We start from the raw sequence: 17,911 nt of genomic DNA on the forward strand, positions 1-17,911 counted from the left end.
AAATAACCCCAAGGGGAGAGCACCCCTTTACAGGCGGCTAAACAGTAACTTTTAGTCTGATGCACTGCACAATTTTATCCTTGGGAAGTCATGAAATAAAGAAGCAGCATGGCACTCTTGATATATTCATCATCTGACAAGGGCTTGTCATGCTTTGCAATGCAATGAGATAATTTGAAGCTTGTAGCCACCAAATTGTTTTTTAAAGATAATTATTAAAAACAAGAGTCTGGTTTTGATACTTCAATGCCCTTTCAAGGAATTCTTTCCTTTCACTCTCATTAAGTTCTGCAATATTTTTGTGGTTGGTGTCGAAACGGCGTTTTACACTTGAGGTTCGATAAATAACACTTTCATTACAAAAAACACACAACGTTTTCCCTTTTACGGTCAATCATTCCAAATGTCTCTATCCAACCCTCCTGGAAGGATCTACCACGGTCTGTCTGAAACGGTCTGTTTAGCTTCTTTGATTGTACTCATAAACTTCACTTCACTTTTCAGTTAACTGATGAGAATTTTTTTTTTTTCAAAAGCACGGTGAAACAAGTTATCTTACTATCTGCCCAGGACTGGTCTCTATACAGCAGCAGCTTGCAGCATGAACAGCTATCCCACTACTGGAGATATTTGCTGGGTGCCATACCTAACAAATAATGTCCATGATTAATATTGCCCACCACATTTTGCCCCACTTGCATCATAACTGCCAGGCCAAACATACACTCTCTCTTTCTTCAACCCCATCCCACTCCTCTTCCCCTTTATACTTCTCTGGGTACTTGAACACCTCCCATAATTTCCACTCATCCCTGAGAACTTGCAGTCTGTTCTAAACAATTCCTTTACATTCCCCATTCCCTGTCCCATAGCAGACCTCCTCATCCTAATCTACACTCACATGCTATTCTTGCTTTAGTCAGCTGGAGAATGCAGCCAGAGAGCGTGGCAGTGGTAAAAGGCAGTGGGAGACGACTATGTTGAGGACCAGTGGGAGGCAAAGTGAGGCAGCATGACTGATCAAATTCAGACACAAAAAAATTATAAATATGTAGGTTATTTCCGTCCCTCACTCCATTTTTGCTCACAGATTATATTTTATTGTACATTTACAGACATAAAAAAGAAATAGTGATAGTGCACCTCACCGGGATGCAGCCCTCTTTATTTTGGACAATGAGAATCTTTAATCCTTATTCAAGTTAGATCAATCAATCTTAATTTTATATAGCGCCTTTCATAGTAGAACACCATCTCAAAGCACTTCACAGCATAGTAAAAGAATAACAGTGCATCATACAATAAATGCATACAGTAGTTTGAATATTATATGGCTAAACTACAGTAAAATACATACATCACATTATATCACGCATTAAGAATTCTAATGCTCAGCTACAGTAAATGAATCACCTTGCATCATGCATTAAGTTTAATAATTATAAAGTTAAACTACAGTAAGGCCCTGTCCACACAATGCCTTTAAACCATATTGAAAAATAGAGTGCATCAAACAAAGAATACTTAGTTTGGAAAACTAGTATGTGATAGTGAAATATATTTTTGGTATTTGACAAGGGCAAGGTTTGACAATAAAATCCATTGCTTTAAGTTAAATGCAAAAGACACCTGCAGTGACACCTGCAGAAAGACACATGACACATTAGAAAAGACGTAAACCGAAAGGGCTCGGATTATGTAATTCCGACCTATGTTAGGCTCGCAGACCCCCGACCCGAGTGTGAAGTATGAAGGATTGTGGTCATTTCACTGTTTAGTGCAGGAGATGACGGTCAGCAAAACGCCACGAGCATCAGGCTAACAATCCCTTCTTCCCCGCGTGTCCCGCTGACACATCCATAGCTGACCACAATTACATTTGATCATCTATGGGACAGACTTACTGTTTTTGATCAGCTTCCTGCTTCCAGAATACTTGAATAAAGCAGCTCAGCCAACTATGAATGGGCAGATAATAACAGCGACAGTTAGCACTGCTCAATTACTTGGGGGCGGGGCCGTCCTTGCAAGTCAAACTGACTGGCTTTCCAAAGTGCCACTCAGCTCTGTTGGGGGGCGGGCAAATGCCACTCTGGGCACGCGTGCCATAGGTTCGCCATCGCTGCACTAGATTTTCATGCTTATATAAGTTATGCAAAGTATAAATATACGGTTAAGGCTTAAGTCTTGGCTTCCAGCTACTTTTAAATTCCTTTAAAATCAACTTATAGCCATGTAATGTGGGTAGAATATGCAGAATGTAGTTTTTCAGAAACACTGTTATTTAATTTAATAGGTGGTGTTGACATTTTGCAAAACCATGCAAGCTGTATCAATATTTGTTGATAGCATACTGTGCAGCCTATAGTTTGATGAACTATTCAGATTGTGTTGTCTTGGCAACAAGACATGCATACTGTAGTAACAAAAGAACACTAATAGTAAATAATAACCCATGCGTGTGGATTATGCCGAGGTATACTGTAAGGATATCTTGGTGCATAGTGCACTACAAAGAGAAGCAGAGAAAAAGTTCCTGAAGAGTAAGTAGCGGGGTTATAAAAATTTAGCATTGCATGTCCCCACGTGTTGCTACAACTGTTGAAATTCTCAATAAAAAAGTACAGGCACTCATATGCACTGCCGGGTGTAAACATTTTAAAAATTGAGACAATTTGAGTGCCAATGAATAAATACTTTAAAAATGTGTACATATTGGTACACAATACTAATGATGTACTTGGCCATTTTAATCTCCAAAGTATTCTCTGAAATTATCCCATACTTTCCAGACCCTGGGTACTCACCTACAACAGGACCTGGCCATGCTACAATAATAGCCTTGGATTAGAACATATATCCCTGTATCTTTTATTTATTTTGTACTTGTTACTTATCCTTCAATAATATGTTCTGTGTGCTTCTCTGTTGTGTTTCTATGTAGATTAATTACCATGATCTATTCCAGAAAAATATTTTTCAGGCAGAAACACTATAAAAGTAGACTTTTTATTTTATTTTATCCCTGGTATTGTGGTTTCTGCACAAGAAACAAAGTGGCAAAAGACACATTTTCATAAAGTAATGTCATTACTGTGGTTTACTGCTGCCTTTTTTTAATGAAAACTCACATTTCACTTAAATATACTCTTCAAAATGTTTTAGAAAAGGGGACATTGTACAAAGAAAAAACACCTCACCGTTTTGGTTTTCATTTATTACAGTCCTCATAACAGAAAATACTAGGATCACAATAAAACAAAATGTTGATCACTATTCTTAACATGTACCTTGCAAGTTGGGCCAGTGTTTGAAAAGCGTGAACCACACCTCCATCTGTAGCCCAATTCTGACTGATTTACCAAATCTGAAGCCGAGCTTTGATCCTGTTTTTTTATGTTACTGTTAATATCCCTACTGTCTCACACATCATTTGCCATTTTAGAAAATTTCGCACAAATTCTGGCACTGTGGTTTTAGGGTTAGGTTATTGTTGTGTGTATTTAAAGTAACAGCCAATACCCCACGAACCTTAGATTTAGGGTTAGGTTATTGTTATGAAATAAACTTTGTTTTAGTACCTAAATTCATCCTTATCATGTGATCGGGCTGCAACATATACTGATGACATCTATTACGAGTTGTGCATGCAGCACTATTATGTGAGAGCTACGTGGTGTGATTCTGCGTTCTGCAACAATACCCCTCTCAAAGCGCATTTGAAAAACGTTGCGCTAGTGGACTGTGTGAGTGGATGGAATGCATCTGCGTTGGATGAAAAGCAGATTAAATAAATTGCAGTACAGAGTACCGGTGAGTACCAGCAGAATTGCACCCCTGTTTGTTATCTTTAACAGCATAATTTAACATCTAGCTTACAGCCTTTAAAACCATTTTTTTTAATGTACTGTTATTTTATGGGTGAAACTTGCCTTACACAAATGCACCTACACCTACAGTGCTATAATACCGTATCATGCACAGTAATGCCTTCTAAAGTAAATGACTTTGGTCATTAAAGTAAATTACTTTAAGTGTGTTTGGGTGTTTTCATGCACTGCAGTATTTTGGAATACTGCATTTAATGTGTCTTGTTTTTTTGTCCCCTTTATTATTATAATTATTTTTTTTCAAATAACAAACACCTTTTTACTAGGAAGACGTTACACTTGCTGTTCATAAAAAGATGTACAATTTAGTTTCTACAGTTTATTGTATTTATTTCTGTATCATTTTGCCCTTTATTAACATATGTTTTTAGGTCACAAGAATATTGCCTCCAGCAAATTGATCCAATATTCCAAAGAGGAGAATTTGTGAAAAGAATACACTTTAAAGAGGTAGTGTCCAATATACTGTAGATCTACACACTTTTGCAATACTCACAGTTTCTTTAGAACTAACTACAAACGTAAATACTTCAAACAGGGACAGGAATCTCTTTTGATCACACTTACAGTGAACATTCAGTTTTAAAAACTGGACTCCCACTTCATCAAAACTTTAAGAAAAGTGCAGACGAAATAGTTATCATGTGGGAGGTCACTTATGTGGTGCTTTTCTACACTAGAGTAGCCAAATCTGCCAAAACTAACATACCTTTACTGTAACAGTTTGCTAGAGGATAATCAGATATTGCTCACTGTCTGATTTTTATGGGGTTTTGTTTTTTCAATGTAAATTCTCTTATAAAAACACATTTAGTCATGGCATCAAAGCTTCAATCTATGCTATATTGTCCGTAGACAAAGTAGCAGGCTTCAGAAATGCACACACACAGACACACACCACTCATCACCCCTGGCCTGATTTGTGATCTTCCTGTCAATCTAAAAGGACCAACAGCACTTCATATTGCAGCCAAGCACTGTGACTCTTAACTACTGCCTTCATGATGTACAGCCCTGCTCTGAATGACAGTGCTATTGATTCAGCCCAATTCCTCTCTTCCATTATAAAACAGGCGCTGCACTTAGAAAGCTGGCTGTGTTTACCAGCAGGTGCTTGGTACAACAACTGTGCTTGTAAGTCCACTGTAGAAACAGTGATGATCTCATTAATTTGCTGCATGCTGTTCTTGGAGGTATAGGAGGTTGTACACTGTGGACCCACTGGCTGTACAACAGCTGGGACTAACAGGCATTGTGCCACTTATATCAATCTGACTGTGTAAAATGTCATATTGCTGTATCAGAATTATTCATTAAAAAATTAAGGGACCATAGCAGTTTTAAACCAACCTGAAAAATGGCCATTTTATAGGGGGTTTTCAATGCATCATCTGTAAAAAAACAAACAAACAAAAAAAAAATTAAAATAACATAGGGAAGAATAGCTCCAGAGTGCCCTGTAACTTGAAATGATAGCAGTCACAGTAAAGTTCTACTGATGCTACTGTGCAGTTACTGTACACTGCAATTCTGTATACTGTACATCTTAAATTGTAGTAATGACTGTCAGTTTAGTAATGGCGGGGTTACTGTGTAGTTTAATATCGCAATAGGTTTCTGGCACCAAACAGTACCCATATGTAAAAGCACAAAGACAATAAATAAATAAATAAAAGTACTTGACATTTTATGATTCAGAGCTTTGATCCAGTGTAGTAAGTGGTTTATGATGGCTTGCCAAGCCTTGGTGAATGCGTATTGACCCATCCAAGCACAGGACACTGAGCATGTATTGCAGCTCACAGTTAACGCCTGGTGCAGGCAATTTAGCATCGGATATTGATTATTATCAGCTCTCGCAAGCCTAGAAGGGATGCTTATTTTTTTCTATCTTTTTGTTTTCTTTCAGTTGTAACATATATTAGATTGTATTGCAGGGACTCTGGAAAAGGCCGTCTCAGGTTGATGGTATCTTGTTGTTATTATTACAAGTAGAGTTGTGAAGTGAACTACAGTTTAGGTGCTGTGACTCCATGACACCCATACACCAACTCTCAGGGCCTGATTTTGATGAAACACATTAAAATGAAAATGTAAGGGTGAAGTGCTTTACCTTTGCCCTGGATTGTGCCACCTCTTTAAAGTGTTACACCCTGCGGCGTGTGCAATGAAGAGACTATGTTACCTCTGCTGTATGTATCTCAGCGTTTTATAACATTAATGTTTGTTAATATTAAGATCCACCCTTGATAAATGTGAGTTTCAGGATCCATGAAATGTACCAAAATAAAATGTTGACTTTAGGTAATAAATAAGTGGGGAGTGGCAGCGCCCCACCACAACAAAGAACCAGGTCACACAATAGTTGATCAAATGACAGGATATTTTGTAAATATTCTATGTAAAGAATATCAGGTCATAAATAATAATAGTGATTATTATGGTAGTCTTCATAATCACTCAGCTCCAGTCACTTAAAATGTTATTGTGAAAACTGCAAAGAAAGCTGTACTTATCCTGGAAGGATAAAGCCTGAAACCCTGCCCTATGCAACAGCAATGTTGACTAGTTTCTTTTTCAAAGCTGTCTTCCTCACTCCTAACAAGCATCTCAGATATTGGCATTGCTGTAAAGCTGAAAAGAATCAATTAAGTGTAGTTTTTTTTTTTTTTTTTACGAACATAGAAAAATATAAATTGCACATTCATGCAACATGAACTCAATGATACAGTACAATGAAGAAAGACAGACTGTGAGCTGGTGGTTAGAGCTGTGGACAAAAGGGATAGAAAAGCATTTACTGATGATGGTGTCAGCCAATGGTGTTTTATAAAAAAAAGTATTTTTTTCAATTACAAGCAACCACTCCACACATGTCCAGTGATTCTATTAAGGGTCAATATCAAAAGCTTTGGTAGGTGGTAGCCTGTGATGAAATTATTGGCATTGCCATACAGATGGTTTAGCTAAAGTACTGATAATTAGCCCAAAGCCCAACTAGTCTATCAAATTGAATACATTCTACATTTTTACCAAGCACGGCCTAAGCCTAAAAAAATAAAATAAAATAAAATAAATCCAATCAACCTCCAGTACTCAGATCTCAAGATAGAAAACAAAGGAACTTGCAAACCAATATTTAGTGTGTCAGTTAGTGTAAGTTGCATCATTTATGCTGCAATTAAAATCGCCATCAAAAGAAAGAAACAGCAATGTGACTGACTGCCGAGAAAAGACGAACCAAAACGTAACTGCCCGATCTCGAATCATCTATGATACAGTTGTAGTCAAAAGTTTACATGCCCCATGGAATTTTATAATTTCTAGAAATTTCTTGAAAACAAAGAATTAGGAAAAATCTTTTGTAGCAAAAGTTTTGCTTTTGTGGATGAGAAAAAAAGTTACAAATAATAGATGTCTACAATTTATTTATTTCAGCAATTTTTTTGCAAAACTTAAAAAATGCTAATTCGAAAGTATTCATACCCTTTGATGCTATGATAGTATTGTCTGCAAGGTAGTAGAAATTTCAATATGATAATACAGAACCTAATTCTAGAAAAGTCTAGAAAATGCTGGATTGTAGGTGAACATTCTTAGAGAGTATAAAAGGGTTAGGCATAGAATTATTTATTGTCATAAAGCTGGAGAAGGATATAAGAAGATTTCCAAGCATTTGAGTATCCCAATTTCAACTATTGTTTCTATTATCAAGAAGACTGATGGTACTGTCACTACGCTCCCTCGGTCTGGAAGAAAGAAGGCTCTTTCACCAAGAACAAGTAGAAGAATTGTGAGGAAGGTTAATAACAATCCAAGATTGACTGCCAAAGATATTCAAAGTGAATTGGCTGCAAGTGGGACTGGGGTTTCCATTTCAACCATTGGTTGAGTATTGTATGGTGAAGGTCTCAATAGTCACAGGCCAAGGAAAGAGCTACTCTTAGGAAAATGTCACAAGGACAATCGCTTAAAGTTTGCAAAACGGCATTTGAATGATGAATATGAGTTCTGGTCAAAGGGTTTGTGGAGTGATGAAACAAAAATTGAGCTTGTTGGTCATCCTGATACGTTTGGAGAAGACGTACAAAGAAAAGAACACCATACCTACTGTCAAGTATGGAGGTGATAATATCCTTCTATGGGGCTGTTTTTCCTCTAATGGCACAGGAAATTTAGTTCCAATATATTGTAAAATGGATTCCATAGCATACTAAAAGATATTGACCAATCATCTGAAACCCACTGCTACAACAATTGGTTTAACGCGAACTGGATGTTCCAACACAACAATGATCCAAAGTACACATCAAAATCTACTTCAGAATGTTTAAAGAAGAATAACATCAAGGTTCTGAGATGTTTTATTTTTTCCTCAAATTAAGGGTGGGAAATTTCGGCTGCGTTTTAAATTCGAAGGAATACAGTATATACAATAATGTGTCATTGTTTACTTGGCTGGTCTTAACTAAACCCCAAAAAACAACCTAATTTTGATTACATTTCAAATTTAGTGTTAAAAGAAAGCATGCAACTTTATTGATTGTTTCAGAAAGCAAACTGATGATAGAGTGAGAAATAGGAGACAGTGGTCTCTCTTTTAATAATGTCAACAGCAGCAGATACCAGAACATAAACCTCTGCTTGTGGGAAATGCAGGTTAGTCCAAGCCACATGGATAAAAGCCAGTCAGGTTTGGACTGAAGTTACTAGATGTCTCTGAACGAAAAAATATATTAAAAAAATAGAAAAAATGTAATACAAAATAACCACTGGTTCTTCAAGTACAGGGGTTTGAAGTTTAGCTGTGAGGAAGAGAACGCATTTTGCATTAATATGCAGAAGGCTAATGACAGATAATCAGTTAACTGATTTAACATCTGTCTCACCTTGTAGAGCCCTGTGAGTGCTCTGCCATCTTTTGTGACCAGTGACTGAGGCAGAACTTTCTAGCACCCTTATTACAAGAACTCATAGTGAGCTTGGTTGTCTTTTTCTTCTTCTTCCCCTTTTATAAAGGTGTGGTGCCCCATTAAGTGAGCATGTAATGAAGCTTAGCCGAGTGGAAAATGAAATATTGAGGATTGGAATTGCTCATTGAATATTCTTTGACGCATTTTGTTCAGAACTGGGCATTGCAGGCTCTTACATGTGACATGATCGATAATGGCCACCTTTAGGCCAGTGTTGACTGTAATACCCTCCAAAATAATGGTATTGGTATATTATAAAGGACAAGGACAAGGAAATACAAGTGATGTATTTTGACTTTCCAAGGGCGAGGTACAGGATTGGGTTTTTGACCACTCTTTATACTCTTAATACAGTAAGTTATTGGTATTGGTCTTCTTTTTCTTTGTAGTAGAAATCATATTTTTATTATTAAAATGCATGTAAGATATATCCATTAATGCAGCAAAACAAACATTATTACAACTTTTGTAGTATAACCTAGTTCTCGAAGTTTGCAGCAACCCACAGCACATAATCCGTTGAGTATCCGCCCGTCACATATCCACCCTAACCGTTTATCCGCCATGATCGAGCTCTTCAGCAATGTTAGTTTACTATTGAACAGAGAATATTAGTTCAGAGATTGTAGATCCTACCAAAGTTTTCATACACTTTGCTGTATGTACTCTGTGCGCTACCATTGCTGGTAGTGTCATGTGAGCTGTTCAGTGTGTTGATATGTAAATAAAACCTGTTCGTCTGTGGGACGTATAAACTTCAACCTCCGTCTCGATCTCCTGCCTGTCACTCAGCAGCTAATGCACGCACTCACGCAGCAGACAGCTACCCTGTCACAAGCATTAATACCCTGTATCTTTCTAAGCAATGGATTTAGGGGAGCTCCCTAATAAAAGCTGAATCTCAAAACAATAATTGTGTTACTATAGTAATTGTTACAGCTGTGTATGATGGTATTTAAAACAGAATTAATGAATCTGAATTCTTAGATATCCGCCCTTACTCTGGTCCAACCGCAGTCAGATACGTGATGGATTACTGTATTCATTTCCAAACACAGCAGGCCTAATTAAAGCATACATTGATTTGACTTTCATCCTTAACTCTATTTTATAACACTATTTTGTAACACTCACAACAATTACAGATACATAAAAAACAGTGTAAAGGAAAGTGATTTCAGCCATGCTAAGAGAGTATATACTGTATAAGAAAGTGATTTTCCGCTAAACAATAAAGGCTCTTTTAGAGCTTTCATGCTTTCTTTATCAAGACTATAGGAGAAAAGTAGCAGACCCCCCCCCCCTTTCTGAGCTGCAAGGTTGCATGTTATGCTGTTATTGTCAATTCCGAAAGAAAAGCTTTGAAATGTTAAATGCTGTTAAAAATTGGGCCATTCTGCTTTTGAGCAAGACATCCCTGAGTTGATAATGTGTGTATATATATATATATATATATATATATATATATATATATATATATATATATATATATATATATATATATATATATATATATATATAATATATATATATATATATATATAAACACTTAAACCAGAGAGTCACCAAACCAATAAGGAAACAGCAGGTAACATTTTGATGCTATATTGTCACAAGGACCACTGTTCTTCATTATGAGGAATTATGTCATGAAGGGGTCTATTCATAAAGGTTTAACGCCTGTCGAAATGAGAAAACAGGAGTACATGCTCGGATTTCGTCCATAGCCATCTATTTAACAGCAGTTGCTATTCATAAGAGATAATTCAGATGTGTTGTTAAGCCCCAACGATTTTCGTCTATGAAGGTATGTTAACGAATTGAGAGAAAGGTTAACGATTACCTCATTAGCATAACGTTTTCATTGGTACTGAGCGTCAACCTGCTATTCATAAGAGTGAACGACAGCAAAATGCTGTCGATGACTAGGAGTTATTGAACGCTTTCTACAGTCAAGTCTAAACTAACGACAGCCTCGGCGGACTATTTTTTAAAGACATATTTTATTACTACACTTGCTCTGTTATATAGTTTGACATACCCGTGATTAACACTGCCTATTTTGAAAAAATAATAATAATAATCTGTAGCTTTATATGAAGGGAAATGTTTAATATAAATATATACTTCCATAAGAACATATTCTCTGGCATAATCGTTTTGAAACAACGCTGTGATGTGGACAGCAAGTGAGAGACTGAGGATAAGACAGTTATTTTATTATTATTATTTATTTGCCGTGATCCGCGGCTGACAGCGGTCCTTTTCTTTTTATTTCTTTTACCTGTGTTCACAATAAACCGTTTGGATGAATACTGCCTGTGTGGACCTGTTTATTTTCATGAAGCGTTACAATATACATTATACCAGTGCTGCTGATGCAGTTGCTGTGAAATTTGGGCTTGCTTGGTATTACAAAAAACACTGATCGAGCCTCAGTGCGAGGCTCAATCAGTGTTTTTTTTTTTTTTTTTTCGTGCACCACAAAATGATCCATTTTGTGTACAGTGTGCAATACGGCGTGAAACTTTCACTGATTCATAAACATAAACTTCCCCTGATTGATTCCCTGCTTTAAGCGGGGTTTATTATTATTAATAATAATAATAATAATAATAATAGCTGAGAATGTGTAAGATTAACATTTAAAGTTTTCAAAATGATTATTATTATTATTATTATTATTATTATTATTATTATTATTATTATTATTATTATTATTATTACTAGAATTACAGTATTATTCAGACGTCTTCCTACAGTGCTTTTTGTTTAGTATTTTTTTTTTCCTGCAGTGAAGAATGGAAATGTGTTTACCAGCGTTGCCAAACAAAACGAAAATACAAAATATTTATTTGAAAAATACTTTTTTTTTTTTTTTTTCTAAATTATGACCTGAATTTTTGGCATACATGATAGGTGCATCGGAATCAAGTTTTGCAAACTGCCTGTGACTGGCAGCTGCACACTCGGGTTTCGCTAGTACTGTCGGTGGATTCCGTTTTTCTTTTTGCAACAGCTACCGACGGCAACCAGGGAACATTAATAATGCTGATGATGTCATTAAAAAGAGGCAGATTTTCGTTCCTGAACGAGTGTATACCCATTCATAAAGTGCTTTGCGACAGTCGCCTGTATTCTTAGATTATTTTATGAATAGCAATATGGACGATAGTTTTAAACGAAATTCATTTTATTACGGCAGTCGGCAAGTACTTTTATGAATAGGGCCCGGAGCCTCTAAAATTGAACGTCAGAACTGCCCTTGTGTGCCTGGATAATCCTGTCTCAGGAAGCAGCACCATGAGTGAGGAAACATTGCGAGCCCAGCAGGCACTGGACTGGCCCGCTCCAGGCAGTATTTCTAAGGCTTACCCATTGAAGAGATTTGGTTTGAGTTTACTGTAATGTACTTTATGATCCCAGATGCTCTAAAATCTAAACATTTCACATGTTAACCCTTTTGACTAATACAGTACTCCATATCATTCATTGCCTCATGATTCCTGGCACAGAACAAAGAAGGGTCTATTTCACACCTAGGCCCAGGATCTGTAATCTATTCCTGAGTACACCCTGCAGATAGTCTCCTGCATAGAGTTCAAACAGCGTGGTCCCATACAGCTGCTTGGGGTTCAGTTAAATTCATTAGTCTGGAACATGATCATTTTCTGAAGTGCATCTTACTAGATATTCACAGTATCCAGAAGAGATATATTAGCGACAGAGAGGTCTGTACAGTTTTTAGATATATTTTTAATTTAATTAACTGCACATAAGGCAGAGCACTAAAGGTTTTTACAGGATACTCATCAAAATATTTTGTCTCAACACCCATGTTCTCTTTTTAAAGAAAGCGGAACAAACGTTTCGCTGTGGAGCAAACACTTAGTAAACCTGTCCCAATATGTTACTCTTTATAGTGAAACCACAGGGTGTCAGGCAACAGATACTGTCCTATCGGCTCCATATGGATCCCTGTTACAGAACACTAGAGCTGTTTGTCACGGGATGGGTGCTGGCTCCAAAATCTAAAATGCAGCTGGCCTTTACGGTATCTTGTTCTATCAAACAAGGACGTCAGTCTCATTTTGTCTGCCTCCTGGCTGAACGTAAGTGAATTATGCACTGTCTAATTGAAATATTGCTTGTGCAAAACCTTAATGTTATTAAAATTTGAACATATGAGCCGTATACTTTGCCAACATTTTCTTCACAGTTTGTTGGATGAATTTCCATGTAAATGCAGGAGCCAATTCTCTCCCTCTGTTTCCGTCAGTAAGTATTCTTCACAGATGTTGATAGAAAATGTGCTAGATTTATAGAGGGGTCTGGTGCATGGCGAGTGCACTATTTTAATTAATTTGGCTTTGATCACATTACTTTTTTTATCTCAGTGGGCAGGTGTTCACATCATAGAATCAGAGCACATTTCATGATTTGGCACAACTGATTGAAAGAGACACAGAATTGAAAGGCAGGTCAGTGTCAGACATTGAGTTGCTTATTGGCCTCTGTTCAGTACTCCTGGCACAACGAGTATTCCATAATACTGTATCTCTTATTTGCCTATGGATGATAAACCTTTTGTGTCATTGCAAGCTAATTACAGTACATTGATTTCCACCACATTGGAAGGTTGTGACTTGATAGCGATGTGTTTTCACTGCTTATAAATGCTACTAATTGACTCATCTGTTAATAGCCCTGCCTTCCAGGAATAAAAGCATTTTGGTTATTTCTGGGGTTTTTAAACAGTTCAGTGAAAGGAAAAATATATGAACACCATCTGTTGCTTCATCCATATGTTACACATTTTTACAAGTAGGTATGATAATCTATTTTTCTAAGATACTGTTAGATCTACTTTCATTAGTGGGGCTTGCGAAGCAAGAGTCTCCACTTTAAATCTTCGACATACTTCTTCTTATTCTTTGGCACGCTACTCCTCTTACACTGTTTTAAGCTAGAAACGCTGTTCAAACTTTGAAACGTGTAGACCGGTCTGGAATACTGTGCTTGTATACAACTTTTTGATATATATTTTATACTTTTTAAACTATTAAACTTTTTGTCCTTTTTTGTCCATCTTCATTCACTTTAATGGGACTTTTTTCAACATTCTAAAGCTCCCCATTGTTTAAAAACTCCCAGACTTCCAACATTCTATTTACTGTAAACGATGTAACTTTTGACACAAATCAGCTACTTTGACCACTTTCCCAACAAGTAAGACAAAAAGTTAGAGCATATGGAATCTTCCTCTACTTCTCTGCTATTCAAATCTGAAATCAAAACAGAAATAACTTTTACCAATCAAGAGCTTGTAATAAAATCCCTGAATTGCTGCTTTACAGGGTCTGAAATTCCATTTCCTATTGTTCTTTAAGCAATAGTTTGGGAAGGTGAATGTGTATACATTGCTGAAACTGTTGAGGACTCAGTAGATATTGTAATACAGTGATCTCATCCATGCAGGATGTTCAAAACCAACTCATTTGTTAAATCTGTTCAGAATGCTTAATTCTCTCCACAAGTTTTTTTTTTTTTTTAATTCTCTTTCTTGTATAGTTCACACTTCAAAGCTTGTGATGTTATGGAATTGTCACAGTCTGTCATGCGACAGATTACATTACAAAGACAACATATCTGATGGACGTTAATTAACCGCCAATACGTACCGTAGTACCACTCAGAGGAAAGGCTAATTTCCAGAAGTTTGTGCAATTTAGGAGACAGTGACCCCTACAGGTAGTATTTTGAGTCTACAGTGAGCTAGACACATTTTTGCAGGGTTTGCGTTACTAACATTAACAGAAGAACAGTAGCTGATTCTTGTGTCTGCTGTGACTGTTGGACTGTTTACTCATCCACAGTATCAGAGCCAAACCATAACTGCCAAACCAACACCTAAAGTTCAGGACAGTCATAAAGACCCCTAACAGTGAAAGATGTGTCAGATTTCCGGCAAGCTTTGATTAATTAAATTCATGATACATTTTAAAGTACTGGCATATTGATCTAAGGTTAAAAAATAAAGATTTTGCATGGGTCAAATATTACTATGTGTATTGAGCTTGAGAAACTTTTTTTTTTTTTCCGCCTGATAAAAAGCTTTTCTATCACAATTTTCATCCATAACTTACAATACTTTACCTACGAGAAAGATAAGCACTGATAGCAGGAACCAGACCGCTACATTTGGCTTCAATATTAGTTCATGCTAATTTATACTGAAGCAGGTGTGAGTCAAATAATCTCTCAATTAATTAAGGTTTACTGTACTTATGACAGTTTTCAAGATCAGCTATGATCTTTCACTAATACTAAAGAAGTATTAAAAAATAAAAGCTACAAATAAACTAAGATGCCTCTGGAGAAAGGGATTATTAGAACCATGATGCTGAAAGGGGTAGGAATGAAACCCTGTTCTGTGCTCCCCAGGTTCTGCGCAGACCCTGAGAATCCCTACGACGAAGGGAGCGGATGCTCATCCCATTGCCCCGAGCGCGTCCTGAAAATGACCAGACTGATGTTGGGCAGGACGCTGGAAAGGATCTGCAAGGCCGTCCTCCTACTCTGTCTCGTGCACTTCCTCATCATGATGATTCTGTACTTTGACGTCTACAGCCAGCGCTTTGACATCTTCAGCCGCTTCAATGGGCGCAACTTCTCGCGGACACACCACTACTACAACCTCTCGCGTCCCAATGGCACCTTCCCCACATACCTGCCTGCAGGGGACCACTTCCTGCCCAGCACGAAGCCCGAAACTAACTACACGCCCACCATCAAGCCTGTACCGCCGTGCCCTGAGGTGCCACCTGGGTTAGGTAGGCTCCATGTTTCTTTCACCTTTAAACACATGTAGAAGCTAGTACTTTGTGCTTTGCATCTAAGAGGAGCGCTGCAACTGCATTATGAAATCACCTCTGTGTTGGTATTATCAGGTCTATATGCACACAGTGCTCTACATGCATCACATTTGTATGTTTCTGTGGCAAAGTGGTAAAGACGTTCAGGTGAGTGCAGTGCAGAGTAATTACACAGACAACGTTGGTACAGGTGCAAGGGTGTTTATTTAATTCAATAAATGTCCAGAGCCTTAGGGCAAACCTGCAAATAATAATACTGTTGGAAGTGATACAGTGACGTGTATCACTTCTGATTTGTAATCCACGGGTTTGACCCGTAACCCCAAAGTCCCGTTCAGTCACCGACACACAACACAAAACACAGACACAGTTTGACGGTGCGTGATTCTAGTGCTCGTGGTGCAAACAAAGACAGTACTGGTAGTGAAAAGAGTGAATGGTGAAGTCCGGGTTTGTCGCTGGCCTGCGGCTGCAGCTCCGGATCGTGCTCAGTATCCGTCAGTGGCTAAACAATACACAAGACACACAGAGTTAGACACAGACACGAAAACACTCACAGTTTCTCCACAAATACGGGCTCCTTCTTGGTTAGTTCGTTTAACCATATACAAAGGAACAGATCACTCAAGCCATGCCCCCTATTTATACCCTCGCCCATGACCCCGAGGTTAACGAGCGCATCCGCTCCTCCAGTCCTCGGATGCCACGCCGCTTACCGTCTGGGTCACTGAGCTCGGGTGCCATAGCTCCGCCCCCTTCCGAACTGACCGACTTCCATCTACCCTACGGAATAAATTGTCGTGCCATTTCATTAAGGGTACTCTGTTCCTCGTGCACCGTGCCCTCACAGGTCGAGAGGGAGATCTAACACCAAGACTCATTCGATCTCTGTCACAGTTTCTTAACATAAATTACTTCATCGATTGATACATGCTGTATACCAGTAGATAAAAAAAGCTTTTGTTTTTCATTAGAATGAACTTCACCAGGAGAAAATAAACCGCACTCATTATGAAAATCCTTTGAAGTCAAGCATTCTTGCTGCTGGATAATGAGGTGCAAGTTATAATGAGGCCATTTTATCAGCCTTTAATGTGCCTGGGAGCTAGGCTGCTGTAGCCTTAAACCAGGGAGCCTCATAATGAGCTTGGAGTGTGCTTGTTCTTGGATGTCTCTGCTGCTCAGAGTGCGCAGTGAGTTATGTGAGCCTGGTTGAAATCTAGCCTGCACTACAGTAAGTTGCTGATTTTTGCTGTTATGCCCTTTGTAGCCCCCACAGAGTTGGTGGAAAATCTGATACAACAAAAGCCATTTACCTAAGGAGTACTCTAATAAAATAGACAATTCCAGAAGTAATACAAGTTTTTTTTTTGTATATAAAATCCCATTGCCTTTTCATTGCAGGGTTTTCCAGCTGTTTGTTCTCTGAGGGAGACTGTGTTTACTTTGCCACTTTATAAACTATGCAGGGGACGTACCTGTGTCTGCAAGCAGAGTCCCTACTGAGGTTAATGAAACACATAATAATGTGTTTTCCAGGATTCTAACCTCTAAAGCCCTTGAAATATAGTGACTTAATTATAAACTATCATGCAAAAGGCACACAGAAACAGCTAACTGGCATGTTTACATAACAGTCGTAAGCACCTTTTTAATTTTATTTTAATAAGCCACACATTTCTGTTAGGTGTCTGTTGATGCAATTTCAGAAAGCTTTTTCTGTAATCCATGCCAAATTGTATTGCTTGTACTTGTGGAATGAAGAAGGGCAAATAGCAGGTGGCAAAACTTAATGAAGGGTTATTACGTATTTTTTGCAATTCGATTGCCTGTCATCAGAGCAACTTTAAAGCATACAGGAGTTGTGAGCTTATTAAGCTGAAACTTTCTGAGACTTTCTGTGCTAAATACATCTGATGCAGAGAAAAAAGAAAGTACTACTCTGGGCAGCTCCTCAACTACATTTTTTTAAATTAATTTCCTACCCGAGCACCAGAATGGATCAACATCAAACGTTCATATCCTTGTCTTAGAACCACAGATTCTTCGCCACAAACCAGCCTGATAATATTTGTAACTAGTATTACCTAGTGGTCCTTTCTTGCGTCACTTGGGTCTTACTAAGAAGCTTCTAGTCCCTCTGAGGATATGTTTCTTGTTTGCTGATTCAGAC

General features: G+C 37.8%; 1 protein-coding gene across 1 annotated transcript in view; it reads left to right on the forward strand.

Annotated features, from left to right (window-relative positions):
- Nucleotides 1-17,911, forward strand: part of LOC117417473 (beta-1,4-galactosyltransferase 2-like) — a 107,597-nt gene that overhangs the window by 6,908 nt on the left and 82,778 nt on the right. Inside the window, exon 2 of the mRNA XM_034029640.3 lies at nt 15,308-15,696. Coding sequence (XP_033885531.3) covers nt 15,384-15,696 — 313 coding nt within the window. The 5' untranslated portion in view covers nt 15,308-15,383. The remainder of the gene's footprint in view (nt 1-15,307; nt 15,697-17,911) is intronic.

Source organism: Acipenser ruthenus, chromosome 12 (assembly GCF_902713425.1).
Source record: "Acipenser ruthenus chromosome 12, fAciRut3.2 maternal haplotype, whole genome shotgun sequence".
Lineage (NCBI taxonomy): Eukaryota > Metazoa > Chordata > Actinopteri > Acipenseriformes > Acipenseridae > Acipenser > Acipenser ruthenus.